General features: G+C 45.5%; 1 protein-coding gene across 1 annotated transcript in view; it reads right to left on the bottom strand.

Moving 5' to 3' along the window:
* The window catches only part of FGF2 (fibroblast growth factor 2 (basic)), a gene marked incomplete at its 5' end in the record, with an annotated part of 13,425 nt that extends 4,424 nt beyond the window's left edge, over window positions 1-9,001 (bottom strand). Inside the window, 3 exons of the mRNA XM_010136664.1 lie at window positions 1,933-2,036; window positions 7,766-7,789; window positions 8,986-9,001. Coding sequence (XP_010134966.1) covers window positions 1,933-2,036; window positions 7,766-7,789; window positions 8,986-9,001 — 144 coding nt within the window. The remainder of the gene's footprint in view (window positions 1-1,932; window positions 2,037-7,765; window positions 7,790-8,985) is intronic.
* Between the last annotated feature and the right edge of the window lie 2,677 nt (window positions 9,002-11,678).

Below are 11,678 nucleotides of genomic sequence, written 5' to 3'. Positions count from 1 at the left end.
CTTCCACAGCTCTCACTGAAACACAACACTGCTCAAACCAAAAAAGAAATGCTGCAACTGGCAACGGCTTCATGAGTGTGTTTATAGGCAGAAAACAGTAAGGCACAACTGGCCACAAACTGTTGGAAGTCCCCGCACAGAAATCCTCACAGAGAAAACACGGGCTGTGCTGCAGAAAATGCCCGTGAAGTAGCAGAAGGATTCATTAGGCTGGCTGAAGAACAGCATCCTAAAGAGGAGAGAGTTTTCACCTCCAAACAGCAATAATGCAGATCTGTAGCGCTGGCAGCAACACGGTTCAAGTTCATACCCATTTCCAGAAAACGCAAAGCAAAACAAAACACATGTTTTATAAGCTCATGTGAGAAGCACAAAGCGACCCAACTTTACAGGCTTTGAGGGAGTAAATCTGCGTGAAGGGCAGATACTTCCCAAGCACATCGCCCTGCAAGAGCTAAGCGGATGAAATTGCTGCGTAGGTCTGCAAGGGAAGCGTGATCGACAGCCAGAACCACCCTGCACCAGCACGTTGGACATTCCAAATATACACACGGCCAGGTGCTGACACATACGCTGCTGAACAGCCTGTTTGGAGCACTGGCTGCCGCTGCGGAGAAGGAGGGCAATAAGAACAGGAAGCTGAATGCCACCACACCAGCACCACAGGAAATTCCCAATTATCCTTAATTCCAGAATAGCACAGTGGACGACTCCTCACATTTTCTTCAACTGAGCTGTCACGCGATAGCCGAGTTGAATAACGCCGTAACTTGAAGCAGGTTCTTTAACTGCATCCAGGCAGCAACACAATGAGCTTCCTGGAGCCAGGGCCACGCGGTACTGAGGAGCACACCAGGGGCCCTGCGCTCGTAAACCTGCTGAGGGGTTCTGTTGAGCCTGCTGAGGGGTTCTGTTGAGCCTGCTGAGGGGTTCTGTTGAGCCTGCAGACTCATTTCACTTCGGCAGAGGAAGGGCTGAGGGAATCAGAAGAAGTGACTCCTGCAGCTCCTGGCACGGGTCTTTCATTAGCTCCAGTTCAGCGGGGGTTAGGGATGCACTTCCTTGGCAACACCTCTCACTGGAGGGGACTCGCGCAGGAGCCAAGCGGGGCTGTGAGCACAGGGTTACGTCAAACTGAAACCCCAGCAGAATGCCCTACGGAGGTACTTCACAAGTGCTGGAAGTTTGTCTGCTCTGAAGGTTATCAGTATGGACAAGAGACTTACAGTGTGTCTCATAAGTGAAATGAATGTTACTGCAGCTCTTCAAGAAAATGGTGTGATGGAGCTCTAGGTGACCTTATTAACTTTCAGAGTCTGATAAACATACCGGCTTTAAACCAGTTAAAAATTAAGCTGATACCGATAAAACACGCAAAGTTTAAACCTAGTATCATTAGAGACTAGTTTAATTTACCTACTTTTATCTAACTTTTTTTTTTATCATCCCATTTTCAAAACTGTGTTTCTTGCTAGTTTTCTAGTGTGGAAATTCACATGACCAAAAAAACTTGATTCTCTACAAAGAGGAACATGAGAACAGAATACGTACAGATTACTACCCAAACCATAAAAGTCTGCATTTTAAAATTCGGGCTTTACTTTGTACTTTGAGGGGGGTCTTTACAAGCAGTTTTTGTGAAAGTAAGTGAAAGAGGAAGAAATTACTCATGGGGGAAACAACAGAGACACTTTACTCTTCATGTGTTCTTGTAATTTCCTCTATACTGGTCACTATGATTTTTGTCTCGGGCCATTCCGGTTGAATTTTACAGCATCTGGGTAAGGGCAGACATACCCATCTCTTCCCAGTTCATAGCTCAGTTAACTGACAGGAGCTGTGCAGAGCTAATTTCTGCCTGATAAATCACATGCAGGGAAATTGAGGAAGACCTGCCCGTATAGAGATGAAGGTTAGAAACGCGCTGCTTACCAAGGCCAGCAACCTGCCATCCTCCTTCATAGCCAGAAAGCGATTTGCGCTGACACCTTTGATTGACACCACTCCTCTTTCTTCTGCTTGAAGTTGCAGTTTGACTGTGAACAAAAAAAGACAGAAGTAAATTTTCACAGTCATCATGATATTTCAGGACTTGTCAGTGAAGCTGACTGCTTCGAACCGAAAAGCAGAGAAAAGCTGAGCTTCAGCTCTCAGCAAAGACAGGAAACTTCCAACCTCCAGCTTTCTGATCCCAGGTTCCATCAAGGGAAATGCTTATTACAAAGTAAGGAGCTACTGTCATATTGGCAACAATAAGCCTGAGTTACTCTACTTTCATTTCACAAAAAACAATTTTAAAAGCTATAAAACTCCTTCCGGCACAGTCAGCTGCTCATAGAAAATGGAAATTTTTCATGGCAGTTTTCTTACAGACATATTTCTTCATGTTTCTAGAACGGCATCTGACACGGAATAAATACCACTATACAGCTACACTGTCAGAGAGCGCGAGTCTGGAGTCTGGACTAGGTCCCGTTCGGGACCGTATCAGTCACTAAATGTTGCGGCTGTTCCCAACAGAAAAGTTCCCATTAGTTTACATTGTACATCCAACGTAATGTGGGAAGAAACAAACAAAAAGAACTTCAGAAGCAGATGAGGAGGCAAAGGCACAAGAAGTGGTGTTCTACAGATTAGGAACATGAAAAGGGGGTTATCTGAATCAATTATTTAAAACCAGAGAACCGGCATGGTTGGTTTTTTTATGTGAGATCATATTCGCATCGCTTTTAGCTGTTGCCTGTGCATCAAAGGCTAAACTGACTTTTCGTGCTACAAATCCCATCCAGTAGTTTAGATCAACACAGAAATGTCTTCCCCTTTGTCCACAGCCTGTTTCATGCCATAAGCCAGATGTGGCCACCTAAATCCCGAAGAGCTGTTTGCTGATTTTCTTTGTTTTTCTTCCCTGATTGCTCACGTCCCTGCATTGAGAATGACAAATTAACCCAGCCTTTACATGGTTAAAACAGTGGAGCCAAGAAGGGGCATCTACACTGTCCTTCAGTCTAACCTTAACAGGAGTATCTGTGACACTGTACCTCAAAGTTCGGGTTTTTCAGCCATTAGCTGCACAGGATGGGTGGTAATACAATGCCAGAAACTACACCAAAACCACAGAAAAGTCCTCCAGGAACCATCTACATTACTTTAAAATTTGAGCTCAAAAGAAATCTAAATGCGGTTGGAACTGCCATTTTTCTCGAGAAGAAAAAAGGAAGCAAAGTAATTGCTTTCTTAAACCTCACAGAAGATCCTGCCCTGTTCCAACCACTTTTAGAACGTCTCCCGCTGAAAACCTAACTTTGATTATTTGAAGCATCACTTTAAAAAGGGGGAAAGGGCCACAGAGCAAGTGAAATAAGCTCTCTTGACATGTGGTCCTTCCTCCTTCCCCTCACAGAAAACCCACCGCCATTCCCCGCAGCTCCATCCCACCTAGCCAGCTTGCACAGGCAGTGCAATTCAGTCCGATACCTGCTAAGAACAAACACAACCACTGCAGTAGCAGCAGAACCCAAGAAACGGGATCTCCCCAAATCCCTTGGTTTTTTCTGTTATTTCCAGTGGAACCCACATCTGCAAACCCTCCCCCTTAAAAAAGAGCCGTCAGAAGCCAGCCCAGGCGAGTACTGGTTTGCTGGGCAATGCTGTGCTTTCATCCACAGGGATTTTTAAGAGCAACTATACTTCCGTAACCAGAAGCAAGATCATTGCAACACAGGCATCAAAAATGAGCAATAGCTGAGAAACAGCTTCTCACCTTCTTGGGACGTATAAAGGCAAAATGACTTTTGCCAAAGGATTGCAGCAGCTAAAGAAGGCAGAAGCAGGATGTCACAAGCTGGTACTGGCGATGCGTCCATCAGGTGTCTGAGCGAAGGATATGACTCATCTGCTGCGAGACTACCGGTGTTTCCAAAAATGAACTAGACTGGAACTTCTCCTTCCCTCTGCTCGCATCCCAGAAATTATTTTGGGAATTAGTTGAAACCATCTCCTATTTGAACGCACTCTACAGAGATCTGACCGTGATAAAAGTGCAGCGGGAGGAACCGACAGCTGGGCTTCATTCTCTCAGGAGTCCCTGGCCAAGGACTCGCACTGCTTCGTGTCTGCTGATTTCTTTCTCTGAAGGCTTCTTGGCAAACACATCCCTGGTTCCATACTGTAAGACCAGACCTACAGCTTTGTGGGGAAGGTCTGATGGGCAGTACTGGTGCTCATCATTTCAGACACGAGCTTCACTCACTTGCCTTTTCACCTTCACGCATCTTTTTCTATCTAACGACGCTGTTTGAAAGTGCTTGGCCTTTTAAGCTACCAAAATAAATGCTTGCAGTGGCCATGAATTCTGGAGCGGGAGCATCTCCCGAGATTCTGAGGGAAGCTGCTGCTTATTTGGCTTTTTTGTTGTAGGGGAAAAGAGATTTTTGCAATACAAATGAAAGTTAACTTGGTTTACTTCTGTGGCTCTTAAAGACAGGACTGAAGAAACTCCAACAAGAATAATACCAGGAATACAAAATCTTTAGGGTAATTACTGCAACCCCTTTTTTAAGCATTAAAATTATTCCATCTGCTTTTTCCCTAGATAGACAGCAGTAAAAGTTGCTTGTAAATCCACTAATTTGTATGCACCACTGAAGCCGTATTAATACAAATGCTGCACTCTAAAGAAGATAAAATCTTTCTTAAGGAATTACGTGTCTGTTGCCATTTTGCACAAATAAAAACAAACCTCTTGTAATTCACTAATAACTTCAGACTTCCAAGGAACACAGAAACCTCTGTAGTCGCAAAATTTAGGTGAAATGTTTCATTTTACCCCAGAATCAAGTATCTAAAATACAGCCCTCCCATGTTATGAGGCCAAAATTAGACTGGTAAAACGCCTCAAAAACCTTCAGTGCAACTCCTTGCCCTGGGGGGAAGCAAGAAGGTGGAGGAGAGCTCTGGGCAGGGACTGGGGGAGATGGACTTCAGCGATGTGCCTGAGCACAGGGCTTTCACCACACACCTAACAAGGAACAGCTGCGGGAAATAGCTGAGAAATAATATTAATGACTGCAGGACAGACGTGTTATGCTTCGTGACTTTCTCTTGACAAAAAGAGGCTATACCAACTCCTGCAGCATCAGACCGAGCCAGTTGTTCAGATTCTATAAAAACAAACCTTTAGTCAACATTTTCAAGGCCTGGAAAAATATTTGTAGACTTTGGAGAAGCTTGTGAAAAGCGTGACTCTGCAAAAAAGGAAAAAACCAGAAAAAGTGATTTTCCTGCAGAGTCTGAAAAGCGCTGAAATACTGAAAGCCCCAAAAGCAAAATGAACTTCTCTGGATTTTCCCCTCAGCTCAAAAAACACATGAATAAACAGAGCCAGAATAGCACTGTAAGTTTTCCTGGTTCAGCGTTATTTTACGGCTTTATTAATGCAGGGTAAGATTTGCCACAGCATTAGGCTGATCTGGAGATGCCAAGACACAAACCAGCCTGACTAATGAGACACGTTTTGACCATGCACTCTGCACCAGAAACAACCATTTTAGTTTTAGCTCAATGCAGCTTGGTACAGTCAGTCCTAACACTTGACACCGATGATCCGTCTCTTTTAGAGCCTTTAGGTCACCAAGAGCAAGAGTTCAGACGCAGGCCATCAGTTCAGATCTACTCGCAGTACTTGTTTTCTGCATACTTGAACCTCAAATCGAGATCCATGAAAGGAAACGAATTCAGAAGTTTGTAACCCCAAAACGCAGCACAGATTGTTGTGAAACAGCTCAATAATGAGCCGAGCGCAAAAAGGTTCCTTTTCCCCATTACGCTGGCAGCCCTTTGGGAGGGCCCTGTGCCGGCACCGCCACAAGGGATGTTCAGCATCCCTTTACCTGTGATGAACCCCCTGTGCAGGGCAAAGCTCCAGTCCGGCTGGTTTTGTGACAACAGAGAGCTCGGCACACCGAGCAAACATCTAGAGGAGCAAGGCGAAGTCATCACAAAGTTATGAGGTAAAGAAACATCCTATCCCAATCATAACCTACAGGCATTTATGTGCTGACAACTCAAACGGACTCAGTAAACTTACTACAACTATGAAGACTTTCTCTTGTACCTCGTCAGAACAAGCCGACGTCTGATCATCTTCCCTTTTTCTGCTGAGCAAGAACAACTGAAGTGCAAGACATACAAACGTTTAGTTTCATGCCAGGGCAGAAACTCTGAGGAAGAAGATAAAGCTGTATCTTTGGGAAGATATAACATGGCTTAGAAAGCATGACTGAAATGAAGTTAAGGCACTGAACTATAATGGACTTAAAACACTCCTCTGACACAAACTTCTAATACTCCAGGAGAAAATTATAAAAGTATCCTGAATAAAACTCTCCTCTGAGCCACTGCCTTGTTCCTGTAGTCAGCAACATCACAAAGGGTTACCTTTGTAACCATCACATTCTGTTCTGATAGGGAGTTTTTCCCCAAGTTTTGCAGAAAGGATTCCCATACGTAACCCTAAACCAGAAGGAAAGGCTGTTTTAGACAGACACTATTAGGTTTCTTTGCACCTGTCTCTCTCACACATTTCAATTATTTTATTGCAAAAAAAAAAAAAACCAAAAAAAACCCAAACCCACAAACTGTTTGTTGTCCTCCTGAACTGCAAAATACTTTCCATAGGCAGAGTGCATCCAAGTGCTGTCTCCAGCTGCTAATGGAGACATCCCATTTCCAGAACGCGGGAAATCTGCATCTGACGGCGGCAGAGAGGAGAGCTCACCCAGCCCCAGCTCCTCCTCCAGGATGAGGGGCAACCCCCGCATCTCCACATCAACTGCTTGTCAACGGTTTTTCACAGCAAGGTCGGTGAACCACAGCTGAGCCAAAAAAGACTAAATCCTGCGAAACTTTTCTGTTCATTTTTGACAGGACATGCAAAAGGAGTTCTAACTCAGCACCCAGCTGTCTAACATAGAGCCATTGTTAAACACTGGTTTATTTATATATATATGTGTGTGTGTGTGTGTATGTGTATACAGACACCCAGAGCCTTCTAAAGCTGTAAGGGTAACATCATACTCAGCAGTTCCAGATATTATTTTACAGTTACATGTCTTCTTACTTACTACACCATCTACATGTCTGTGTGGCAGGTTATCCAAGCAGCTACATTTACCTACGGAGATGATCATGAACTGGGAAAATACATCACTTTGGATGGAGCTTGGGTGAACCCATTATGCCTTCCAGCAGCATATGAAAGGATAGAGGGAGGACATTTTTTCTTCACAATCCGCAGAGACTGCGTGAGGAATTCATATGCGCTGATGTTTTGGCTGAAGAACAATATGAGCTACAGCCTAACCGGAATTTCCACTGAAACCAGTACAATTTGTGACACTATAGGATGTTGAACCACACTGCAACACGCACCGAAATGCCTCGCAGAGTTTTCCTCACCCCTCAATACCCCCAGGCCCTCCTGGACAAATACAGCTGTTCCAGATGTACACACAGATGATCACAAGATGAACCTGGGTTTTTCTGCCAGCTTCCTTTCCGTTCACACATTAATCTGCAGGTGCAGTCTTTCCAACAGCGACCCTCAGGCAGAGAGATTCTTACCGCATCCAAAAGACAATTTACAGGAGATCCAGCCTCTTCAGACCTCTCCCTGATCTATTCATGAAAAAAAAAAAAGTTCAGGAGGTTTGGGTTTGGGATGAGGTCCTGACCCTGTGACATGTTACACACAGTCACTAAACACTGACTGCAGGGATGCGTTCCTCCCCTGCAGCCACCGATTTCTGCCTGCACTCACGTCATCAGTGGGTTGTGGATGTAGAAGTACAGTGCCACATACAGGACTATCCTTCTCTCACAGGGTACCTGGTCAGCACAGATCTACAAGTTGCAGGTTAAGCCAGGCAGCAGAGAGAGAGAGAGTTACAAATGAGAACTTACTTCACAGTTCGGAGCGACTTTTCTAAGAATATGGAAGTTGAAAAGTGGTGTTTAATAGCATTATGGTTGGCAAGGTTTCATGAACTGGAACTTCCCCATCTTTTCTTAAAGAGCTCCAAAGAGTAGTTCCAATGCAGTTTTGCGTACGCCAGCATAGAAAAGAATGTTACGGACAAGTAGCAGAACACTGGCAGAAAAGATGCTATAGCAAACACAGAGAATACAGAAAATTGGTGCATTTGTCAAAAGGCCTTTTATTGCTCTGAGCGCTGCAACTGACAAATTGCGCGTACAGTCAAGCCATGATGATGATGAAAACTCTGAAGTCCTTTTACAGTTCTCCCACCCAGCAAAGCTTTTTAACGGCCCAGACCAAATAATACTGCACTAACTTCCATGGTCCCAAATGGTTTCAATACTTTGCAGCATAAAGGGTTTGGTCAAAAATCTCCTTCAGCATTGGTTTATTTAGAAGATCTTGGCAAAATCCAGCAAATTAATGCTTGAGAAAAAAAAAAAAACCACTGCACATTCTGGAAGAACCTCGCAGCTGAGTTTGTACTACCTTTCCCACACCCTCCCAGCTGTTGGCAGCCACAGAGGAGCAGTGCCACAGCCAGCCTCCTGCAGCCCAAACCCTTTGCCTGGGGCAACTGGTGTGAGCAAAGCCATGTGCTGTTGTTTCACTGGTTGGCTGAGATGCTCTGGGGCAGGAGCATGCCGCAGTATCACTAAGGAAGAGGAAAAGCGAATGTCACAGGGGAGAAAGAAAGGGACGGAAACACATCAGGAGAAAATGAAAGGCAGGCAGAGCCATGAGGAGCATGCAGCCGTGAAGAGAGGGCAGGGTAAGTGTGCAGTGCGTGAGGGTGCTGTACTGGAGCAAGAAGCAAATTCCCATACCTTAAGTAGGTGGAATTTGAGATGTATTAGCCAAACAGATTCATAAAATCGCCATTTTCCACAAGGAAAATCACTGCATCAGAGACACCATAAAAGAAAAACCAGCTATGAGCTCCTGGCTTTGGATACGCTTCCACAGCAAATAAAGGTGTGGTTAAAGCCTAAGCTCTGCTTCCACTATCATCTACCTAGTAAAGATCCCTTCAAAGAGACTCCAGTGCGGCCTGAAACCATGAGCACCCCGCTGTGGTCTCAGAATCACACACAGCTCAGGTCAGAAGGACCCTGTCTAGTCCAGTCTCCTGCTCGAGGGTCTCCATTACTTCACAGTGAAAACCCTGCTGCCACATTTCCTCTACTGTCAAACATACCTGCAAGCTAAACCAAAGCTCACACGGGTTCACCGATGCTGCCTGCAGTCACATCTCTTGCTGCCGTAAGGCACAACCACAGTTCCACGCACACACACGTACATGTCCAGAGGCTGCTTTCACGCTTTGCAGAGTTTTCCCACCACACTGAAATGCTGCACCCGGGCCAGGACCACAACCTGGATACCCCCTTTCAGTACCTCTGGGCCCAAAACCATTCTTTGGCCGGTACTCCAAGAGATCTTCTGGAGTTTGTGAACCTCTCAACAGCAAACCCGTACCTTTTCCAGCCACTGCAACTAACAGAGCAGCCGATGGACCCTGGAAAGAGGAGGAACCTGACACTACGTCAACCCATTTTCACTAACACACGGGCATTGTATTTGAACTGAAAAGGTCGTTAGCAAAACACCTCTCACTCAGTTTACAAGAAGGGGAAAAATCCCAGGCTGCACGTCTCTGGATCAATGACTAGTGTTACTACAGTCTCTGCTGTGGAAAAGCTAAACCCCAGCCAAAGGCTCAGGGCCCATCTCCAACATATTTGCAGAGGCCCCATAAGGAAAATACTTCCATGAGGCCCCTGAATGACACTGCGGTGAAGCTGTTGCGCCAGCCCGCCATCACTCATCCTCCTGCACCTCCATGCCCACAGGAAAGAACAAAGCAGCAACTATTTTGCAGTCTCAGTGCTACAGAGGTAGATCACCTCTGAAGGGAATTAATTTCAGAAAGAAATGCGAGGAAGTTCACAAAAATGGGGGGAAACCTAAGAATCAACAACGCTTTGCTAAATGCAACACCCACTCCCACATGCTCTATGGCTGAAATTGGCCGATTCCTTCATGCTTGGGGGCAACATCTATTCCCAGCCAGGTGTCCAAGCAAGACACACAGTCAGGCGTGCTTGCTCCACACCTAATAAAATAAACCCTCCCAAACCCAAGGGCTGGTTCATCGTAGCTACACGTACATGCACACACACGCAGATTAATACCCCCCGTTTGGCATTTCCAGAGCCAAAGCTGCCCCCTGCGTCAGACCCAAACCCCAGCCCGCGAGCTGGTGGCTTTAAGAATGAGAAATAGCTCTGTGTCTCTCTCCCTCACACCTGGTCTCCTCTCTCTGACACTTTTTGATGTCTCTTTCTCAAAGACATATTAAGCCTATTAACAGCTTGCGCTAATTGACAAGCTTTGCAATAACGTAGGAGGCATCCCCAGTCTTGAGACTGCAAACACAAAACCAAATCTTTGCTTGCTTTCGTACACTCGTTATAAAACAACTTGCCATCGCCAGGGCTGCTGAAGTACACGCTGCCTAAAACCTACGACCTGTGTGAGGGAGAAAGGAGAAACAGATACAGAAACCGGCAAGCGAACCTCAGCAGAAGAGGTGGCCTTGGAATAAACAAACACCACAGAGCAGCAACAAAAACAATCATGCAAATGAAGTGTCGCACTGAGAAGCAGTGAGTCACCCTCCGTACAGGGGCACATTGCTTCGCTTTGGCATGACAACGCTGTCAGTGTATCTTTTTTTGGTTTTGCCAGCCAGAGGCATAAAACCACTCGCAGGCAGAGCTAAGGTCTCCACAATGCAAACAGCTACAACAAAAATATACAGTTCTGAAACAGGAACACTTCCAAAAGTTCCGGTTACACTTAAGAGTAAATCCGAGGCTTAAACAGAATAACAACTTGTGTAACTGGTGAAGTATCGGTCTAGACCGCTAACCCAGCCTACTGCATTAACAGGGACATTCACAGATCTGTGAGTTTTCATCTTTTTTACCAGTACAAATACTGAATGCAATGAAATTATTTCCCTAGTCAGGGTCTCCATCTATCCTCGTTTATATCCTGACCTCAGTTCCTACACACATCCAACTCCACCTAACATATCCCTATCACACTGGGAGTCCTCCCCAGGCAACGGATCACCCAACGCACGGCATCCCCGAATGCTCCCCATACATGTCACACGAAGGACAGTAAAGTCACCCTGCAGAGGAACCATTTCAGAGTAAGGTGACATACAACGCTTCTAGCAATGATCTGCCTTAGCGCTCCTTGCCTCTGTGCCCACGAGTAAAACACGCACAATTACGTTTCCCCGTTTCATAAACTTGCTTGTATAAACTGGGTGATGAGACTCGGGTCCTTTGGAAGTTAAAAGCACTAGAGTTCCTGGGCTCTGCTCACAAAACACAACTGGGTGTTCTGTGCTGCCGAGTGAAGTAAACAGCGATTCTCGGCATTGCATGAAGGGTTTCAGATGCCAGAAACTGCGAGCGCACCATCGCGCATGGAATTCTTCTCAATACCTCGCTGCCACGCTGTTTGCGGTCTCCTTGCCACTGCAGATGAGCTCACTGCATCATTTAAAGTCAAGAGGGCAAAACCACGCCGAAAAAAATCACTAACTTTACTAGAGAAGGTC

Source organism: Buceros rhinoceros, unplaced genomic scaffold (genome assembly GCF_000710305.1).
Source record: "Buceros rhinoceros silvestris isolate BGI_N320 unplaced genomic scaffold, ASM71030v1 scaffold36535, whole genome shotgun sequence".
In the NCBI taxonomy this organism is placed as follows: Eukaryota; Metazoa; Chordata; class Aves; order Bucerotiformes; family Bucerotidae; genus Buceros; species Buceros rhinoceros.
This window is presented reverse-complemented; position numbering and strand designations above follow the sequence as displayed.